Raw genomic sequence first — 23,939 nt, 5'->3', positions numbered from 1 at the left:
CAGCAAAATTAACTAATTCTTCTTTTTCATTAGTGACCATCAATTCAATATTATCTATTCTATTATGGCACACAGGAAAATATAATGTTGGGGATGGAGTGTAGATGATTGGCTCCATAAATTCAGAATTAGGTTTGAATGTTGCAATGATGCCAGTTTGTTTGTGAGTGCCTATGCCATTTGATTTTGTGATCATACCCTCAGCCACATTACAGTGAATATTCAGAGTCTCTATGGCTAAGAATTTAGGTATATTAATAGCAGTGTGTTTGATGGCTGGTTCAAGTTTTGTGTTGTTCTCAAATCCTAACAGCTCTCCTATAGTACCCAGATCCACTGTTTCTGTAGCAGATACAATCTCTACTCTGTGAGTGACAGAATTTTGAGTTAATACTATACCTCTGGGTAATTGAGCATTTAAAGTGGACAGATTATATTGCCCTGGAGTGATTACAATTTTTTGATCCCCTACTGCTATTTTGTTGTTGTGGTGTGTAATATTAGGGACCAAGTACATGCCATAAAATGCTCTGAGAGCTATTGTTTTGGGATACACTATATCATCATGTAATTTGAGTTTCAATATTGAATTTTGGCTGGTGAGATGGAATACCCCCATGATGTTTTAAATACAACAAGGCTTTTTGAAAATCTTCAATTGATGGTTTATTTATTTGAGACATATATCTAAGAACAGATAAACACAAATGTCCACAATTAACATCTTTGAAGTTTTGAACACGGGCATTATTGTAATAAAGATTAGCTGATTTTAGATATTTTACTAAATTTTCAGGTGGAACACCTCCAAATGAATCAAACACAAATGCCTCATTTTTTAAATATTTAAGATAACAAATCCAGTGAGTGCCCTGATTTTTGTACTTATCCAAATTAACAATGCCACACTCTTTGTTGAGTGGTTGCTCTGGTAAAGAATCAGACATGTACACACCTCTAAAATTTTTATGCCCAGTGGCTTGATTAAAGCTTCAATATCTTGGTTTGTAAGCGGCTCTTGTTTTTTTTAAACTTATTCATGGCTCTCTTAACACCTTTGCCTTGTTTCTCCATGGCCAGGTTATGGCGCTTCAATTCATCTAATTCTGCCTTATTTTTCTTGGCATCTATTACTGTTTTTGCTATGGCAGCTGATCCCCCAGCCAAGCTCCCAACAGCCCCAAGTGCTGCTAAGATGGCCGGGATAGTAAATATGAAACCCCCCACATGTGATTTTTTTCTAGATTGCTGTAATTTTTTTAATTGGGGGGTACTAAGCAACAATTTCATACCATGCCCTTTGCAAGACAAGAATTTTTTTCTTCCGCTGCTTTTTGGTTAAAAGGCTATCAATAGTTTTAAGAGATTTAAGACCTGCATAAGGTATTTGATACATAACACCCTTGGCCTTCATTGTAGGTTTATTATATACATATTCACAGCCCCCACCCCAGTTTTTGTTTGGTGTTCATAGCTATGGTGGTTCCCAATGCTGCTATTTTTTCACTCAAAGAAGCATCTTTGCTTACAAATCTACCAAATGCAGCCTCTTCTAATTTCTTGTCTGCAACATGTCTCTTGTCAAGATCAGAATGTGTGTTGTATGCTATGTCATGGTCTCTACAAGCAGCATCTAGGGGATTAACACCAGGATCACCTCTGTTTAATCTATGGTCCAATTTTGTACCGGGACCACAATACTGATAGCCTGGAATGTGTAGTTCAAATGGCAGCTTGTTTATAATGTCATTAATCAACCCCGGCCCTCAGAAATATTCCAAAATTTAGGTGGTAGAGTATTAATAATTTTTATAAGATATCCAATCCCCTTAGTGTCATTCACTATAAAATTAGATAATTTGGTGCTTATCATGTCCATAATTCCAACCTTTTCATTGTAAAAATTGTGGTTCCCAGCATTTTCCTCCCCAGCTATCACCAATAACCTATCTACAAGTTTCCTGACATCATCAACCCACACAAATTCTTTAGGCAGGGTGTTGTATTGTTTGATTCCACTGCCAGTCTTGATCTGTGACCATATGGGCTTGATTAAGTTGTTATATTTTGCTCCACTGCTAGACTTGACTCTTTTTTGTGTGGGATCATTGTTCTGGTATAGAGCATCTGATTTTATTAATATTTCTTTGTAATGCTCATAATCTTGATCTGTATAGCTGCCAGGCCTTTTCCTAGTCATCAGTACCCACAATCCAGGTGTGCCGGGATATTTAACAAAACCACCTTTTTCTCCAAGATGAGATTCTCAATATATACAATTAGATCATCTCCCATAAATGTTACTCTGAAATTGCCAATTCTATGTATGATACTACCATCACGCTCTGTGTCGGCATATAAGCCAAAGACCTCATCTTTGTTGTCTTTAGGTGTGCTTAAATATTTTTGAGCAAGAAGACCCAATTCAATAGGATCCAGAGTAGCTTCAATTCTTCGAGGAGCAACAGGACTAGGTGTATGAATACTGGAAAGTGGGGTGATTGGATAATCTAATACGTTCTTTGCAGCTACAGGTACAAGCTCTGTGATCAAATTTTGATTTTGCTCTGTAACAGTTTTGATATTTTTACCTAATTCACTAATAGCATCAATAATAGGTTGTTCTGTTTGTTTGTGTTGTTCATAAATTCCTCGGTTCTGTGATTTCCATCCCTTAAATCTTTTTACAAGATAATCTCTTAATTTAAGATCATCAATGATTGGCCTTTTCATGGTTATTTATATATGTTTCAATGTCTAGAAAATTGTTGATTTTATTTCTGTATTTACCACTATTGGGTTTTCTTGTCATATCAATTGTGACAAACCCATAACTGTCCTGGTTCCAGCACCTACTGCAAAACTTGGAAAAATCATTGTAGCTCAAGTCCCCAACTACATATTCATCATGTATGTGTTTGAGGTTGGTATGATCTTGATGAAACACACATATAAAATTGCTGTTGTCTCGGATCAGTTGCTTCGGTATTTTAGAAAAAGTCTGTGCCAGGTAGAAGCAATCAATGTTTTTGTGTCGGCCCTGTGTAAAGAAATTTCTAACCTTGTTTTGATTATCCAGTATAATGTCATCAAACACAACAACAGAATTATCGAGACATTCATGGAGTGGCTTAACATCTGGTTCAAAAGTGGCTATATCCAATCCATCATATAGCTTCATCAGCTGCTGATATTTTAATTGTTCCAAGCTCTTAGAGAAGACATACAAGTGCCTGTTTTTCCAGTCTAACCAGTTGGGTGCCAATAAAAAATTATCAATCATTAGTGTAGTTTTACCACAAGCCGATGGCCCAACAATACGACATCTAATATTTTCAGGCAGCAACTTGCCATTTCTCTTAATCTGCTGTTCAGGTTCTGGCAGCCTTTTTATAACATCCCAGGTGCTCATATTATCACTTTGTCTGCATCGATCCAGCTGTGTTCTGGAAGTCCTAGCCATTTGACAAATAACTTGTTGCCTTTTCTGCGGATGATTTTTTCTATGAGATATGTGTCAGGCTGTTTAGTTTTGTTGAGTTCTTCTTCATAGAATCTGCCTTTGAGAATTTCTCCTCGGTGATCTTTTATTATATATGTGTTAAGGGTCCCAGGTTTAACTTGAACCACTGTAAATAATTCAGTGCTCCAGTTTCTTGTAAAGCCTCTTTTGAATAAGTGCTTATATTTGCTGATTCTTACTTGATCACCCACCTTGTATTTGGCTTTTCTTGTTGTTGGCTGGTATCTAGGATAATAAACAGTCCTGATCAATCTTTGCTCATCAGATGAAGTTACTTCAAAGGGTTTCATGTTGATTGTGGAATGGACCGAGTTGTTATATTTATGTAGAAGTTCTGGAAGAATATTAAGCCATTTATAATTACCTTGAAGTGTAAATTGTTTATACATAAGATTTTTTAGAGTTTTGTTGAATCTCTCTACAATTGAGGCCTTGACATCACTGTAACTCGAATAATGTTGTATTGACTGGCTTTTAATAAATTGTTGGAACACAGAATTATAAAATGCTTTGCCATTATCTGTTTGCAAATAGCGCGGTGATCATCCACTCTGATTGATGATTGTCCTGAAGACTTCTGTAACACATTTTCCAGTCTTGGATTTGAGTGGCACAGCCCAGGCAAATTTTGAAAATGTGTCTATTACAGTAAGTAGATACTTGTAGCCCTTGTTGATTTTGTCTAAGTTTTTCAGCTGTCCACTTGCCATCTCAATCAAGTCGCTCTGCCATAAATCATCTATGCCTTTTGTGACTACTGGCAGTCTCTTATAATTATGTCTGGCTTGTCTGTGTAATTCATCAACAATAATTTGTCTAGACATAATATGAAAACAAGAATATTGCAACTATGGGGTGTTCAGCAGCTGATACTACAGGATTTTCTAAATATAATTTGTCTCCTATTTGTATATTAAATTCCAGAGATCCATCATCTTCAACATAAGATGTTTCTAATGTATTGGGATCTGTAAAATCCTCTAACTCTACACTGGTGATTTCTGCTTTGTTATCAGCATTTGTTATTGATAAGGTGGGGTAGTGATGTGCCTGTGGTTGAAGCCAATATTTGATCTTGATTGGTCTCAGTGTGCCCCCAACAAAAAACTGGTAATAAAATTGTGCAGGGGACAGCATATATATTTTGCCACCTGGTGTAAATGGTGAATCATATTCTTTGTTGGGGATGCTGTACAATTCAAGAATTACTGTATGTTTTGGATTCTCAATTATGCCGGTTATTTCTTTTTCTGCTGTAAGCAATCTGCTTGTTACAGATTCAAGGTGCTCATTGATGGTCCTAACAACATCATCATGGCCTGGCTTGATTTTTATGTCCACAACAAGTTTCTTGTATTGTTGCACAATCTCTTGAAGCTGGGTGGCAAAAACAGACAGAGCATTTGCTTGATTGGATTCCATGGTCCCTAGCTGTTGCTTGATATTAGCTACAATTTGTTGCAAATTTTCAATAACTGCCAATTTTGAATTTTGAGCAGTAAGATAATGGACGTGTCTTCTGATATCCTCAAACAGGGCATGCAGTTCATTAATATGTTGATTAGTTGGTAGAGTGGCCACTGTCTGAGTAAGTTGTTTGATCTCTGCCTGGATATTCTTGATATCTTCTGATTTCAATATGCGATTCACAGCTCTCTTAATATTTTTAAGTTCCTGTGATGTAGGCAGATTTGTTACAGTATTTTGCAAAGATTCAAGTGCCAATTTCACATCATTTAATTCAGAAGCATCAACCACACCACGCATAGCATCTTGAAGCAGGGCTATATCTGCCTGAGTGGGTGTTGATTGTTGTAAAATTTCAAGTTTTGTTTGGATATCATCGATCAAGTGATGAAAATGAGATAGCTCAGATTCAGTGTTGAGGTTTTCAAGCTTTGTGATCTGTTGCTGGACATTGACAAGTGTGTCTACAATACCGGGCAGGCGGGATTCTAGAGATTCTTGTACATTTGTCAAATCACTTTGCACTGCTGCTATTGTACCCCCAAGATGGGTTATGTTACTTGGAATTTTTCCAAAATCTTCATATGTTTCAAGTTGCAGCTTAATGTTGGCAACACTCCGAGTTATTGCACTCAAAGCTTCAGAAGATGGCAAGTTGTTCATAAAATTTTCAAGTGTCTCAATTTTTTCTTTAACCTCGGCTATGGCATTGTTCAGAGGGTCCAGATTAGGTATTTGGAGTGATTGAATCTGTTCTTTTAGAGTGGAAATCACTAGATCAAAATCTTCTTGTGATTTTATGCTTTTGACAATTGTTTGGAGCTGTGTCTGGACATTATTTATCTGCTCTTCCAATTGCTGTTTCAATTGCTCAGAGTTGGTGGCCTGGCTCTTAAATTTGGCTTGAAGAGCTGCTACAGCTTCTTCTAAACTTTGATTTTATCCAATGTTGCCAGATCAGTATATTTCTGAAGCAATAATTTGAGTTCAGAATCAATTTTAAGAAGAGGGTCCATGCATTGTGATTGTAAATTTGTAATTTCTAGTTGAAGACTGGCATTGAGTGTGGTTTGTAAAGCTTGTAAATCACTTCTTAATTTCTTAACTCTGACATCAAGCATTAGAATCTCATCACTGTGATCTTCATGTCTTGTATGGCCAAATATATCATTAGGCATTTTTGTTTTAGTGGTTATTTATTATTGAATATCTGATTCTTAATTCTATAAAAAAAGGTATAAGCTTGTCATATGACCCAGGGACCTCAATATATAAGCAGTCAGCAGCAGAAACAGTATATACAGTGCCAGAAATCATGTTTGAGTGCTTAATTCTATAAATATTTCTCCCTACTGAAATCTTGACATTACCCTCAGGGGTTGTAATAAATTGCAATTGACCACCTACAGGTAATTGGTAATGATTTAAATTATTGTTAAATATGTACAATGTTTTATCTGTTTCATCATCAACATCTGTAAATATGCTGTTCAGATGAATAATTAACAAAGCACTTAGTTTAGATATTATATCAGAAGAGGGTTGTGGTGTTGGCAGGTCCATAATAGCCTGTTTTTTGAACCCAAATAAGTTCATAGGCATGTTTATTTATTTCAAATCATGCTCTGTAATTGGGCATTGTTTGCCACTTTTCAAATCACAATGACCCCATGGTAAAGTATGTATGCCACATGATAAAATGCATCTCTTATCATCATGTGGGTCCAGAGCGACTTTTCTTACAATATTTGTAGTCAACAAGTGATCCACACTCTGAATTCTGGATTCTGATGTTCTGATTGTGCTACATGATTTGAGGCAATTTTTGTAATCTTCAAATTCAAGCTCTTTGTCTACAGTCACTCTGCCAATGCCCTTGGCCTTTTTGGCAACAGCGCCACTACATGTTTCAAAACTATACATCTTGGCCCTTAACCCAGCAAATGCCACAATAACATCACCAAGTGTCTCATCTTTTAACTTGCCAGGCACCTTTTTGTTGTGGTGTTTAATTTTTGAATGTTCAGTGGTATCAAAATATATAAACAATTCAGGCTGTGCTATATCTTGATAAACATCTTCTGTTTGAATATCAAGAACAAAACTATCTGTGTCCATGTACATCAGTTTTACACGATCCTTATAAAAAGGCTTCAACACATCATAATACAATTTTAACATGTGTAATTTGGCCAATTCCAATATCACAGCCCCTACATAAATAGGCTTATCAAACATAATCTTTGTTTTTTTCATGTTGAAATGTGCCATATTTTCATCATAAATTCTTCTGTAATTGAAGTTGGGCTTTGCAATCAATTTTTTGCTCCGGCTGGGGTCAGTAATTATTTTAACATCAATATGTTTTCTGACATTTTCAATTGTTTTGCCATACACTGAATTGACCATCAATTTAAACAAGGTCTTATCAAATTGGCTCATTGCAGATGTTCGAAGCTCTGTGTTTGTATCAATATATGGTTTCAACCATCTTGAGTGCCTGAACCTCAAAACTTTTCCAACTTTGGTCACTTGAACACCATGTTTCATCAGGAACTGGAGGTTTTTGTAATATATGACATAATCCTGTTTCGGCTCTAGAGTCATCATCAATTTCTTCTGTTTAGAGCCAGGTGAACACTTAACCTCGGGAATTGAAGGCAGATCAGAAAATGTTTTGTGTAAATCATCAGGAATTGTCAGATCAACCTCTAAGAACAGGCCATAGTTACTGTCATCAAAATCCTTAAGATCTTCAATATTGAAATCTTCAACCCACTCAAGCCCTGCATATGGCAGTTTTTTCATCATAGCATAACCATAGAGGCTATTGGCATCTACATACAGTATATAATTTGATGGCAGTGCTGGATCATAATCAGGAATATATTTGTTATTTGCTCTGGCATATCTCTGAGAACATTGCACCATGCCTCCTCTTATACATTGTTCCATAAACAGATACATATCTTGATCTTGGATCAGATCCAATTGCATTTTAGTGTTTAAAAACATTGCAGACCATGCTAGGCCCGGAGCACTGTAAAAATACATTGGATCCAGTTTATAATTTTGCATGGAAGATTTTCTGAATGCCTGCAGTATATCAGCTAAGAGGGTCACATCAAGTTTTAAATATGCCTTGTGATAATCACCAAATGTCTGGCATTTTAAATTGTTCCACATCAATTGGGCATGGTGATAATCTTCATCAGTGATTCCAGATCCTCTGATTTTGCTGTAAAACTCTTGTTGTGGTGGCAGAGAACATTCATCAAATTTAGAAAAATCTGTAACATAATCATATGGATATACACCCTTCCGCCTAATTAATTTCAGGTCCTGATTTGGAAACAAAGCACATGTGATTTTGAATTGATCATCAGATAATTGAGTGGCCAGTGTAGCCAGGCTAGCAGACAGAATTCTGTATGAATCAAGAAATCTTAAGTGAATAGGAACACCATTAACTTTAATTATTTTGCTAATGGCAATATATTTTTCATTATTTTCAGCTAAAATATTTAAATTCTGCTTGTCAAACCCCTCGTACCTGATCAAATGATGAAAATCATAATTGGATGCACCATGGGAAAATATGGGGACAAATTTTGGTCTCTGGATCTTAATATTACAGCTATTACACAGGGCCATTTTGAATTTACCATCTGTATGAGAATGGTGTTTCACCTTGATATTTGTATCTGAAAATTCAGAATCACATACCGGGCATTTTTCTGCATTGTTGAAATCTTCAATCTTTTCCTCTGTTAAAGGCAACATGGGTTTTGATTTTAATAAGACATTAGATGCTATGTTATGGCACTCATTTTCTATTCTATCTGCAAATTTTTTGATGGCATCTGCTCCCATGTATATATCTTCTTTACTAACAACCCCATCCTGTACAACCACATAATAAAAACTAGAAGGTTCATGTAGCTGGTATGATGTAATTGAAGGTTCATCAGGATCTGGGCTACAGAATGCAAGAGGTTTGAGATTTGATTCAAAATCACAGACTATATATGCTAGGTGTTCCAACAAGGCTTCAAATTTTTTGAATTTGGCATTTTCATTTGGGTTAGGCATAAGCATATGAACAGGTTTATGATTCCCACAGTATTTCAGATGCTCAATTAACTTGTTTTTAGCAATTTCTGAATTCTTTTCACAAACACCATTCACCATTTTTCTACCATCAAATACAATTAAACATCTTCTGCACAACTTGAATATTGTATTGGATTTGTCTAGTTGTTTTCTGACTAAAGCTTCAAGATTATGTATCAGAGTGTAATGATATGTGCCATCCTCTTCAATTAAAAGCAGATCAATCGCAACAGCAGAATCATCATCAAGTGTACTGATTCTGAGAGGATCTATCAAGCAATTGCCACGGCCAGTAGAACAAATAAATACATTAATATATAATTGTTTACCATTAATATCCCTGGCCTTTTTTTCAAATTTATCAATATTCTGAACAGACATTGGATATTCTAAACCCTCCATTGCTTCATCAAAATCATTTTCATGTTGTTTATAATAAGTTATTCTATCAGGATTCCTTGAAACTGGATACAAAGCAGCTAAAATACACCACAAAAAGCATTTCTCATCATTATTTTTTATATTAACCACGGCTTGTTTGTTTTTAATATTGGCAGGTAATGGCAAATATGTAGATCCTTGTAATGGGCTGAATTCAGAAATATTAACATAGAGCTTGTGTGGAGATCCGCATAGGCTCCATCCAGACTCTTTTGCAGCAAATTCAGAGTGTTTAATATTCAATTGATCTATCAAACTGCTTATTATTTTGTCTGAATTTGCATTTGAATATACAGGTACAGTTTCTGTTATGTGGGGCTGTGTAAATTTTGTGCCATTTGGCTTCTTATATTGTGTAAACAATTTGAGGGACAGCTTATAAGAGCCATTTTGTGCATTTAGAATTGCCTGCACATCAGAATTTATACTGTTCAAAAAATTCCTAATATCACATCTTGGCTCTGATACAAACCGGTGATCCCTTAATTGGCCATTAAAACTGCTATGGATAGGTAGTGCATAGCGTGGCTGCTTTGCTGCTCTAGCATTAACAGGTGCTTCATGCTTCCTTTTCAGACCAGATGTAGATGGTTGTGGGGGCAATGTTGATGACTGTGTAGAGCAAGTACCTTTATGTTTATATGTGAAATATTCCATGCTATATTTTCTATGGCATTTAGGGCATATTTTAGTGGGAGTTCTGCTTTTATCTGGATTACAATTCTTTTGGTGCCTGGCCCAATTGGGGCTGGTTATATTTTTTTTGCATTGATTACAATATTTTTGATTTGGCATTTTTGTTGTTGTTTATTATATACAATTTCTTGGGATTCAAATCAAAATTCTATGCTTAATAAAAAATATCAATTGGGTTCAGCAGTGTGATTTGTGTGTGTGTATATGTGTGTGTATGTGTGTTAATATTTTTGGCTTTGGTATTTTTGTTGTTGGTTTATTATATAAAATTTCTTGGGAATCAAATCAAAATCCTATGCTTAATAAAAAATATCAGTTGGGTTCAGTGCAGACAAAAAACTGAATAGCTCTATGTCAATTAGTTCTTGAGATATTAATTATTTTGTATTTAGGAACCACTTTGGCCCCCCTGCCAAAAATTGGCTTTTATTTCATCAGTGTATATTGTTTCTATGACCTTACTTGGGTTTTCCGCCAAATTATATGCTTCTAAGTCTCCTATACTTTGGTGGAGCCTGTTCAGGTTCTATCCCCCGCGATGTGGTTTCCTCTGCCGATCCAGCAAAGGTGAGGAATCTGCACTGTGCTCTGGCTTATATAGATTTATAGAGCCAATAGAAACCTTGCTTATTTAAACCAATCAGAAAACACCACATCATCACATTATGTCATAACCAATTAATCAGAAAACAACACAAGTCTAATAATTTATTGCATAATATTATACAACATAATGCAATAGAAGTGTACCGGGAAGTAAATATGTATGGATGTGGGTGGGTGGGGGTGGGGGTGGGTAGGTGTGCATCTTGGCTTAGTTTTAAGTGCTGTGTTCAAAATAAAAATATAGTGGCTGGTAGCTGTATATAAGCCCTATTATAATTTTTGTTTCTGCATTCTGTCACTAGTTTTGATCCTAGGACAGTTATATTTATGGGGGTGACTCTGCATGGCCCCCAGAGCAACATACTGAAATTTTGAAAAATCGATTATTTTATTTTTGCAATTTTCACTAGTTTTGATCCTAGGCCAGTTATATTCCTGGGGGTGACTCTGCATGTTCCCCAGAGCAACATACTCAAATTTTGAAAAAATCGATAATTTTTTGAATTTTGATTATCTCTGGAACCATGAATCCTAGAGACATGGGGTTTGTTGCTTTGGCCTGGGCATGGCAAGATGCAACTTTTTGATCTCTATAATTTTTCAAAAATCTCTTGTTGTTCTCTAGATCTTGAATAACTTGCCTATTTTTCAAGATAGGTGCATGGGGGTTGCATATTTGAAGTTTAGAAGTTTTGTTAAAAATCGATTTTTTTTAAATTTTGATTATCTCTGGAACCATGAATCCTAGAGACATGGGGTTTGTTGCTTTGGCCTGGGCATGGCAAGATGCAACTTTTTGATCTCTATAATTTTTAAAAAATCTCTTGCCGTTCTCTAGATCTTGAATAACTTGCCTATTTTTCAAGATAGGTGCATGGGGGTTGCATATTTGAAATCTAGAGGCTGTTTAGAAGTTTTGTTAAAAAATCGATAATTTTTTGAATTTGAGATTTTTCAAAAACTATCAGTACTGGAGACTTTTGGAAAATTTTGCAGGCATATTCTAGGCATGATTCTCTACATTTTATGTCTCTATAATTTTCCTGATATATGCAATACTTAAGCTGTAAATGCCTAATTTTTATAAATAGAATTTTCTGAAAAATACAATATTAACAGAATTGTTAATATTTTGAAATCTATACATGCTAGGGCACTATAGCAGTCACTATACTTAAGATATCAAAAAATATGAAGAGGGGCATATTTTTGACAGGATTATGGACAACAATCTGACAGAAGTGCCTTTTGTAAGTGTGGACAAATCAATCTGAGGGGGCTCATCATTTCACAGGAACTTCCCGAGGGCATTTTTACAAAAATCTTGGATTAGACAGGGTTCCAAACTTGAGCAAAAAGCTCATATGGGCATGTTGAGCTTGTTTTAAGTGTAGCCAAATCTGCTTGAGGGGGGCTCATCATTTATCGAGCCAGTAATAGGTCAAATCATACTACTTTGCTTTCTTCGTGATGCTGCTCTCTGTTCTGAATGTATATATCTTCGAACGCAAACCAGCGAACTCAACAATAATATCACCGTTACACTCATCTTTCAACTTACCGAGAACCTTTTTGTTGTGGGAAGGAATTCCAAATCTGTTGGGTTGAGGATAGGAAGAAGTGTCGAAATACCCAAGCATGGAAGGATGCTTAAGATCTTCGTAGAGGTTAGATGTTTGTATGTCATAAATAAAACTATCGGTGTCCATGTACAAAATTGACAGCTTATCATTATAGAAGGGTTTCATAATATTATAATGAAATTCGAACATGTACAGTTTTGACAAGTCGAGAACTGTTGCACCAACGTAAATAGGTTTTCTGAATTTTCTTAATTTTATATCTAGATTAAAAAGTGTTAAATTCTCGTTGTAAATTTTTTCGCGATTTGAATCTAGGATCAGATACTAGTTATATACATTGATTGTTATCTGAAACCAATTTTATGTCTACATGCTTTCTGACGTTCTCCATAGTTTTTCCATAAACGGCATTATTCATTAATTTATAAAAACCTTTATCTAATTCTGAAATGGCAGCTGTTCTGTGTCTCGTGTAGGTCTCATATCAGATTTTAACCATGGAGAGTGTTTGAACTTGAGAATTCTTCTCACATTTACTACCTGAACACCCTTCCCAATCACAAACTGGAGATTCTTGTAGTGGACGACATATCTCTCTTTTCTCTCTAGAGATAACATAAGCTTGCTTTGATTAGAATCAGGTGGACATTTAATTTCTGGAGCCGGAGGTAAATCGGAAAAAGTATCATGCAAATTATTTGGAAATTCAATGTCCACCTCAATGAACAGACCAAATTTACGATCGTCGAAACGATTAATATCAATTGAAATAGGATCCAGCCACTCGAATCCTCCGTAGGGAAGTTTCTGTATCATTGCGAACCCGTAGAGATTGTTTACGTCAGCGTAAAATATGTAATTCGATGGTCGATTTGCATCCAATTGATTCTCAGACATGTGAATATTTTTTACCTTTGCGTATCTGTGCGAACATTGCACCATCCCCTCACGTATCCCCCTTTCTATAAAAAGTAACATGTCCACATCCGATATCAATTTTAACTTGATCCTGGTCTGGAGCAACATAGCAGACCATGCCAAACCAGGATGACTGTAGAAGTATGCTGGATCTAATTTTAAAATATTTATTGCTGTTTTTCTGAATACTTGGAAAACATCAGCAAGTATTGTTACGTCTAATTTGAGAAATGCATCGTGATAATCGCCAAGAGTATTGCATCTCAATTCCTTCGATAATAACTTTGCATGTTCGTATTCTTCGTCCGTGATTCCGTTTTTTTTTTCAGTTGACTGAAGAATTCTTTTTGTGGTGAAATACTTTCCGATTCTCATCCGTGAAATGTTGATCACACACTGGACACGTCTCAATGTTATTGTAAGATTGAAGTTCATCGCTTGATAGTGGAAGCATTGATTTCGATTGACATGTTCTCAACCTCCTCCACCATCTTTTTGAAAAAGAGTTCAATGACATTCGGTCCGCGATATATATATGGTTTATCTATCCTATCTTGCCAAACAACAACATATCCAAAACTATTTGGATCATGAAGCTAGTACGGTGTTGTGGAAGACAATTCCGGATACGGATCGCAATAAGACAATGGTTTGAGAAAAGCCTCAAAGTCTGCAATGATGTTCCAACAAGGCCTTGTGCATTTTAAATTCTTCGAATTCATTTGCTTTGGGCATTAACATGCGAGCCGGTCTGTTGACTCCACAATAGACTTTATGTTCAGCAAGTTTTTGTTTGGCAATTTCTTGATTTTGGAAATCTTGGTAATTACGTTTGTCACGATCCTCGAATACGGTTAAACACCTTGGACAAACTTGGATGTGTGCATCACGCTTGGTTGTTTGGCTTCTGACTAAATGGGAGAGTGAACGAATTAGCGTGTAATGATGAACATTATGGTCAGCAATGAGAAGCAGATTGATTTCCACGACGTCGTCATCAACAATATTAGTTATTCTAACAGGGTGCACAAAATACTTAACTGAAGTATACGAATATACATTTCTAGCTAACCTTTTTCCTTCTCTATTTCGTACCCTGTTTTTAAATTTTGTTTTGTCGGAAAAACCAACAGGGTGTTTGATGCCTGTCATAGCATATTCAATCTCATCGATATATTGTGTGTAGGGACTAACTCGATATAGATGATTTGAGCGATGAATCGCGTGAAGCGCTGCTAAAATGCACCACATGAAACACTTATTGTCAGTGTTATAAATATTTAGCACAGCTCTGTTATGCTGAATTTCTACCGGAAATGGAACGTAGCTCGAAGCAGAAAAAGGTGTAAATTTGTTTACATAATCGATTAACCTGTGAGGATTTCCACATAGAGACCAACCTGATCCCTTAGCCTCGAATTCATCATGTTTCCTAATCAAATCACTAGTAAGACTAGAATAGAAAAAGTTCAAATTATCAATGACTGCCAAATAAAGAACTTGGTTTTTCGTTTTGTGAAATAAAATATTTCTTGTACCATTGGGTTTCTCATATTCACAAATTAGTATATCAACTTATACTTTTATGCAGTTGTTTTAATTTCACTCAAAAAACTAGAAATATCACAGCGTGGGTTCGAAGTAAAACAGAAATCCAAGAGTTGTTTGTTGAATGCAGATCTAATCGGTTTTTGGTCTTTAGACATCTTAATTTGTTTAGAAGTAGAAGCTTCAGTTTCAGGATGATCAATTTTTCTTTTCAATGTTCCATGTCCGGTTGATGCTTTGCAAATTTTCATGTGTTTACTTAAATTAGCAATGCTAATTATTTTTTCGCATTGAGTACAAGGCCTAGTAGGTACGATTTATTTTCGAACCTGCTTCCCAACATCTTGCCCTATGCTTGCTAATATTAGTTTTGGAGATGAATTTTCCACAAATGACACATTCGATGAAATTGGTAGATGACATTTTTTAAATATGCTTTAAGTAAATAACTATAAGACGCGCACAATCAAGTCAAGATTCAATAAGACAATTTTAAACTTACGATAATTGATAGAATGTAACTTAAAAAAGACAATAGTTATAATTATAATATTTTTTTGAGCTCTGGTATTTATATATAAATTTTCTCCGAAAAAAAATACAAAATTCAATACAAATACAAATTCATACAAATTCAATCTTTGTGAAAAACGACTTGAACCCTCTTCAAAATAAAATAGTTTTAGCTATTACGATAAAATTTTCAGCTATGTTATTTATACAGAATTTCCAGAGACAATAGAAGTAAACCGGAAGTAGACCTAAAGTAAATGTGCTTGGGTGTGCGTGGGTGGGTGTGGGTGTATACTTAAAAAAAAACTGGAAAAACTCACAAGTGTCTGTCAAGTGGACCGGAAGTGGACCGAAAGTAGACCGGAAGTGGACCGGAAGCGGACCGGAAGTAAATAGGTGTAGCTGGGTGTAGGTGTGCATGGGTGTAGGCATGCCTGGGTGTAGAAATTATGAGATTCGTACGAAGTACGAGATGAAATAACACAGATTTACAATAGTGTAGAATCAACAAAAACATCATCAAAATAGGTTTTCCATTGTGGTTAAATTAATAAAAATAATAGGCCTCGTACCACTCGTACCAAGTATGAGGTGAAAAAACACAGATTTGCAATAGTATAAAATCGACAAAAACATCGTCAAATAGGTTTTCTATTGTGCTTAAATTAATAAAAATAATAGGCCTCGTACCAAGTATGATGCAGAACCCTCCTGATTACCCTACTTATGGATTTCTATAAATTAATGAATAATGCTGTCTATGGTAAGACCATGGAGAATATAAGGAAGCATGTAAATGTAAGACTAGTCACTGATTCAAAAATGTGTAATTAATTAGTGGTAAATCCAAAATTTCAATTTCGTACAATATATATGATGAGAAACTGTCAGTTTTTGAAATGAAAAATCCATGGTTAAAATTTAACAAACCTATCTATGTGGGAGCTGCAGTTCTGTATATGTCTAATCTCCATATGTTTCAAAATCACTATAATATGGTACAATAAAGCCTTTTTATAAGTGGCCACTGTGGCTCAGTCGATAACGCGTCTGACTACCATCCTAAAGGTCTTGGGTTCGATCCCCGGCCGGTTCAAATCCGGGAACTTTTCTAACGTTGGAAGCGGCCCCGGCGCCCAATCAGCGTCGAATGACATGTTAACCTGGGGGAACCCTGGGGGTAAAGGCGGTCAGGGACGTTGTGCTGATCACATCAGCCCCACTCACAACCGGATTAAGAAAGTGTGGGGCGTTTCCCCAAACCCTATATACGCCTTCATGCCGTGGTGCTATGCACAGGGGAGCACCTAACCTTTTGTTTTACCTTTTTATAAAGATGACCTTTCTCTTCTCTATATGGACGCAGATAGTTTTATACATCATATCAAGACACCTAATCTGTATGAAGATATAACACATCCTAAGTTGGTTGATTACGTTGACACTTCTTCATATCCTCCTAATTTTGATATTCCTTCCCACAACAAAAAAGTGCCAGGTAAACTGAAAGATTAAGAATGTAATGATATTATTATGGAATTTATTGGATTACGAGCAAAGATGTATGCAATTAGATCATAGAAAGATATTATTAAAAAAGCCAAGGGAGTAGGTAGAACCATTGAAGAATAAACTCTCCTTTGATGATTATTACAACTGTGTCAAAACTAAGTTTCCCAAACTAAGGGAGGATAAAATATTTCAAAGTTTTGATCATATATTAACTACAAATAAAATAAGAAAAATTGCCCTGGATTCAGAGGATGACAGGAGACAGATTTTCTCATGTAAAATACACACATTACCATGGGGCCACTATTGCCTAGGAGATGACAACCAATGTAATATTTGCCAATAAAATAACCATGAATTTATTTGGGATTAGAAAACAAGCTATAGGAGTGCCTGTTCAGATAGTCTCACCAAATTTTACTAATTTGTTGTCTAAACTAAATGGACTACAAATTATCCACTTGAACAGTATCCTAACAGAATATAATGATGATACTGATAAAATATTTTATATAAAATATTTTTAATATTAATCTAAATTATTACAAATTCCCCATTGGTGAGAAACTGCAATTTACCATCAATCCCGAGAACAAAGGTGAAATAAAAATATTTACTGGCAGTAATATCTATCGTATTGAATATGACAAAATGGACACTGCCACCACATATTATATATCTGCAAAAGAGTGTGTGTATATAGAATTGCTGGGAGAGTATGATAAATTAATACCTGTATTTTTGGAGTTGAAAATTACTTATCTTATAATAAATAACCGTTACCAAAATGCCTAATAATATTTTTGGTCATACAAAACAAAATGATCACGGTGATGAAATCCTGGTACTTGATATTAGAGTAAAAAAATTACGTACTGATCTACGAACATTACAGGAAACTCTCAACTCTAGTCTCCAATCTGAGATAACTAGCCTCCAGTCTCAGTGTCTGGATCCTAGTCTTAAAATTGATGCTGAACTCAAATCCTTACTGCAAAAATACACTAATTTAGCCTCAATAGACAATCTTCAAAACCTAGAAGAGAGTGTAGGCAAATTAGAAAAATGAGGTTTTGAAATTCAGACAATCTCAGACTACTAATGTAGAACAACTGAGACAACAATTAAATAATCAAAAAAAACAGTATTCGTACAGAACTACATGCTATTATTCAGAGTATTAAAACTCAAGTAGATTATTATAATATAATTGCTGATTTGCCTGAGCAGTTTCAATCCTTTCAGATTCCTACATTGGAAAATATAAAAATTGAACTACAAACAGATGAGCTGTATACTGCCATAACTCAAGTCCAAGCCAAACTTCAAATATTAGAAAATTTTATAAATAATCTATCGTCCTCCAGTGAACTTAATGCCATTGCTCATAATGTTACTAACATCATACTCCAGCTTGAGACTTACGAGGATTTTTGTAAAATTCAAAGTACCATATCATACATTGAGGATAACTTGAAAACAATGGAAAATGAACTAATGATTGGCCAGGAAATACTGGAATCAGAATCACCTGGCATTACTGAAACTTTGAGTATAGTCCAACAACAAATTACTAAGCTGGAAAATCTGAACACTGAATCTGAATTATCTCATATTCATCATTTGGTAGATGACATTCAAAAAAAAATTAGAAACACTACAGCAATCAACAGCTACACAAAATGACATAATACAACTCCAAAATGCCTTAAGTACTGTAGCTAATGCCACTGAATTAGATGATGTGAATAAGATTTGACAATACTTGAGAAAACTGTAGCTAGCTTACCTACTTCTCAGGAACTAAGAGCTGTGAAAAGATCAGTAACTAGAATACTAAAATCTGAAGATATTAAAAACATTCAGGTGGAAATATCACAAATTCAAGAAACTATTGCCACTTTGCCCACCAACCAAATTGTCAGTGAACTTCACTCATTATTTATGGAAATCAGAAGACAAGTACATGATCTTTCTAGCCAGAGTTTCAAATCGAGACTTGTGGAGAGTTTACAGCAAATTATTTCAAATATTAAGCTTCTAATTGGGACTATAAAAACAAATCAAAAATGAGCCTTATCAAGTTTCACCACACAGCTCCATGATTTAAATCAACAATTTAAAAACCTGTATGTTGATGTGAAGATTAAACGTAGCTATGATGAGATTGTTACTATAGGAGAACACTTGGAACCATTGTTGAGCAGATAGGATGATGTAGAATCTAGTCAGCTCTGTTGAGATTGTCAGACTTCACAGGATTCCAAATACTGGAGGACACTGGACATATGTTAAAGCTGGTAATATTTACAAATTATATTCTTACTCACAGACTCATGAATTTTTCCTCAATAGTACTATTCAGTTTCTGAAGTTCGGATATTTCAAAAAGGGAAAACAATTTGAGGTGCCACTTTTCACTATACAAAGAAAAGATGGTGTGTTCAGGCCACTTCAAATACCAATTGCATCTTGGGATAATACTACCAATAAATATAAAATACATAAAGATAAACAATTATCTGTTTTTGATGTTGAAACTGGTGGCCAATTAGTATTTGAAGTTAAACAGTTATACCCTGAGGATAATCCATTTTATGTAATCTTCTCTTACCAGACACGATGTCTAGACATGATATAGTTAATGAACTACACAGACCAGCTCGTTGTAACTACAAAAGACTGTCTGTGGTAACAAAAGGAATTGATGACTTGTGGCAGGCTGATTTGATTGAAATGAACACACGAAATTTGAAAAATTTGAATAAGATAAATCATGGCTTTAAGTATTTGCTTACTGTAATAGACACTTTTAGTAAATATGCTTGGGCTGTTCTTCTGAAATCTAAAACAGGAGCTTGTGTCACTGAGGCCTTTAATTCTATTTTTGAATAAGGCAAAATTCCTCGTCACCTACAGACAGACAGAGGAAACGAAATTTACAATTCCACATTCACCAAATTAATGGTCTTGCATGACATTAGACATTATTCTAATTACAGTAATTTGAAAGCTAGCATAGTTGAGAGATTCAACAGGACATTAAAAAATCATATGTGGAAACAGTTTAGTTTGCAGGGTAACTATAGGTGGGTAACAATTTTGTCTTCAATCTGATCTTGTTCATAATTACAATAACATTATACATAGAACCATAAGTAAGAAGCCTGCTGAAGTAACTAAATCTGACAAATTACATTTGATTTCTACTGTTTACTGTCCTAAATATCAACATACAACCAAGAAACCCAAGTACAAAGTAGGAGATCAAGTGAGAGTTAGTAAATTGAAACACCATTTTGAACAGGGTTTTACTAAAAATTAGAGTAGAGTTGTTCACTGTAGTTGAAGTCTTACCAGGGAACAGGCGTATATATATAATAAAAGGCAATTACAATGAAATATCGAAAGAAAGATTTTATGAAGAAGAACTTAGCAAAACTGAATACACACATACATAGCTTATTGAGAAAGTATTACGTAGAAAAAACAAAAAGTTATTAGTGAAATGGCTGGAACTTCCAGAACAAAGTTGGATTACCACAGACCAAATAATTCTATGACAACAACATTTAATGTGGTAAGACGTTTGCCTGATTTACTAGAAACAAGAAAGAAAAATAGTGAGTTGCTACCTAACAATATTAGGTGTCTCATTGTAGGTCCATGTGGTTGTGGAAAAACTACACTACTTGTAGATAATTTTTTGCTTCCCCCAATTGGTTACACTGGAAGAACAGACACTTGTATGTTTTCTCAAAAAGTTTGGAACAACCAGAAAACCAGCAGCTTATGAAACTGTTTGAAGGACTGGGCATAGCTACTTTTAAATCAGAAATAAACCCACTTGACCATTGTCTTGAAAACTCAGTTGTAGTTTCTGATGATGTAATTTTAGAAAATCAAAATGAAATTCGTAATTTTTTTACTCAAAGTCGTCATAGGGGAATAGACTGTTTTTATCTGGCTCTGACTTATTCTAAGATCCCCAAACAGTTACTTCGTGATAATGCAACTCTAGTTTGTCTGTTTCGTCAAGACCACACTAATCTTAAACACAATTGATATGACTCAAAAACCAAACAATGGAAAATATAGAAACAAAATTAACAATTTTATAAATGTTGAGTCATTATAAGATACGTTGTACGTTATAAATGACGTATAAACAAAAAAAATGACAAAACGTAAAATCGAATACATTTTGAATTTACGTGACTATGTGGCTAAAAGATTTAAAGGCTGGAAATCTGAGATTAGAGGATACTATGAACAACACAAACGTCAAGGTCAACCAATTATTGATGCTATCAGAGGTCTTGGAAGAGAAATTAAGGGTGTCACAGAACAAAATAAGAATCTCATAAATGAGCTAGTGCCTATTGCTGCTAGAAATTATGCAGATTTCCTCCTACACCATTATCTAGTATTCATACTCCTCTAGCACTCCAACAACCACCTACTAAGGCCATAGGAGATTCAGAAAAAATGAGTTAAGTCCTTTGGCAACATATTATCTGAGTACTGAGAAATTTGACAAAGATGATGTGTTTGGATTATATCCAACCATGGAGCCTAATGAGGGTGTAGTTTGGAAAATCTAGAGTTACATTTCAAGGAGATGACGCAATAGTCAATTTTGGTGGAGCAAATAGCTGGTCTAGATATCCTGGCTCTGTGGGACTTTGGGAACTCATCACCAAGAAACATCCTAGAGATTATGCAGATGAAGATTGCCAGAGTTACTCAGAAATTTTAATACTGTCTGATGCTCTATACCAACACAATGATGCTAGTCAGAATAGAGTTAAATCTAGCAGTGAAGACAAACACAAAAATTTGATTAAACCTATATCGAACCAACTTAAAACTGGTAGTGGCATTAAACACTATAGATCGACCACAAGGAAAAAAAACCTTGAGACGAAAAGTCCCCGCGCAACTTTCCCTTCTTCCCTTCACCTCGGGCCATAAGGAAGCATGGTCCACTCTCCCCCTCCCCTACTCGCGGGGGTACGGTGCACAGGACTCGCGGGTCTCCGCAGGTTGTTTTGCTCGTGGTTCCACTATACAATACTCTACCCAAAGAGTTTGTGTGGGTGGATGATGTGAGAAAACTCATAGATACATTGTTGGTCGTAGCAATAAAAGAAAATGCTAGCAACAAAAATTTATATAATGAAAAAATAGGCATTGTGGATATGATTAGTGCTAAACTAGCCAATTTTATTGTAAAGGACAGTAAAGGCATAGGATACCTAATTAAAATTATTAATACTCTACCTCCCAAATTCTGGAAGGGTTAGGGTTTAGTTAATTACATTATTAACAAACTTCCTATCGAAATGCACTTACCTGGTTACCAATACTGTGGTCCAGGGACTAAACTAGAAAAAAGACTGGAGAAAGGAGACAAAGGAATTAATCCTTTGGATACAGCTTGTAAAGACCATGACATTGCCAACAATACTCACAATGACCTTAGTGTTCGTCATAAGGCTGATCAAAAATTGGAACAAGTAGCATTTGGAAGACTAATCAGCAAAGATGCTTCATTAGGTGAAAAAAATAGCAGCATTAGGTATAACCTTTGTCATGAATACAAAACAGAAATTGGGGTGGGGACTATAATCCTAAATATATATATATATATATATATATATATATATATATATGTGTGTGTGTGTGTGTGTGTGTGTGTGTGTGTGTATATATATATATATATATAAATAAATACCTATTATGATGAAACTTAAAGGTATTGTATACCAAGTACCTTATTCAGATCTAAAATCTCTAGGATCCCTAGACAATCTCCTCAGTAAAAAACAACAGGAGAAGAAAAAATGTTGTTTGAGTAGAGGTCATGGAACGAAATTAACACTTAGTACACCTCAGTTGAAAAAATTGCAGAGTTCTAGAAAAAACAAACACACTGGTGGTTTCATATTCAGTATTCCAGCTATTTTATATTCTGGGTGCTGTGTGGAGTCTAGCAGGAGGTATTGCAGCTATAGCAAAAACAGTAATTGACGCAAAGAAGAACAAAGCTGAACTAGATGAGCAAAAATGTCATAATCTGGCAATGGAGAAGAAAGGCAATGGTATTAATGCTTTGAGAAAATATTGAAAATAATAGAACCATTATCCAACTATGAATTAAATATACGATTAAGTTACTGAACATTAAATACTTTAGAAGTGTTTTCATGTCAGATTCCTTACCCTTCAAGGGACCATATAAAGTAGAGTGTGGAGTAGTCAATTTGGATAGTTTCAAATATCAAGGCACTCACTGGATCTGTTATTACAATCAAACCTGACATAGCTTTTGTTTTTCATTCTTTTGGTGGAATACCACCATCAGGCTTAGTTAGTTATCTTAATACTTCTAATCTTTATTATAGTGACGAGCGTATCCAGGGTTTTGAGGATGTAAATTGTGGTCACCTATGTGTTTCTATGCTGGCCTTCTTATCTCACATAAATAAACCAACAATTGAATATTACCAGAAAGCATTGTGGCATCTAAAGCATCATGGGAGTATTCCATCTCACTCGTGAGACTTCAATACTAAAACTTAGCTTACACAATGATAATATCCATCCTAAACCTATAGCTCTACGTGCTTTCTACAGTATGTATCTTATGCCCAATATCACAGAACACAATGATAGGGTTGCAATAAGAAAAGAAGAAATAATATTATTACTCCTGGTCAGTATAATCTATCAACATTACAAGCTCATCTGCCTAGAGGAGTGCCACTATCACAAAATTCTGTTACACACAGAGTAGAATTAGTTTCTGCAACTGAAACAGTTGATCTAGGTACAGTTGGTAACTAACTAGGTACACTTGGTAACCTACTGTATCTCACAATCGTATAGACCACATAGAGTTGGTGGTAAACAATGAAAAAGTGAAGTAGTAGATTTTGCAGGTGCTTCTACAACAGCAATCGTAGAAATTAATATATAAAAAAACCATTAACATGGAGCATATTGAAAGTTATGAA

At 35.2% G+C, this 23,939-nt stretch overlaps 1 protein-coding gene across 1 annotated transcript in view; it reads left to right on the top strand.

Moving 5' to 3' along the window:
* LOC145983270 (uncharacterized) overlaps positions 1-23,050 on the top strand; it is a 30,249-nt gene extending 7,199 nt beyond the window's left edge. The window contains exon 2 of the mRNA XM_083116432.1: positions 22,875-23,050. Coding sequence (XP_082972558.1) covers positions 22,875-23,050 — 176 coding nt within the window. The remainder of the gene's footprint in view (positions 1-22,874) is intronic.
* Positions 23,051-23,939: the final 889 nt, after the last annotated feature.

Source organism: Lepisma saccharinum, chromosome 2, assembly GCF_977018435.1.
Source record: "Lepisma saccharinum chromosome 2, izLepSacc3.1, whole genome shotgun sequence".
Taxonomy (NCBI): Eukaryota; Metazoa; Arthropoda; class Insecta; order Zygentoma; family Lepismatidae; genus Lepisma; species Lepisma saccharinum.
Note: the sequence above shows the minus strand (reverse complement) of the source record. Positions and strands in the feature narration are given on the sequence as shown.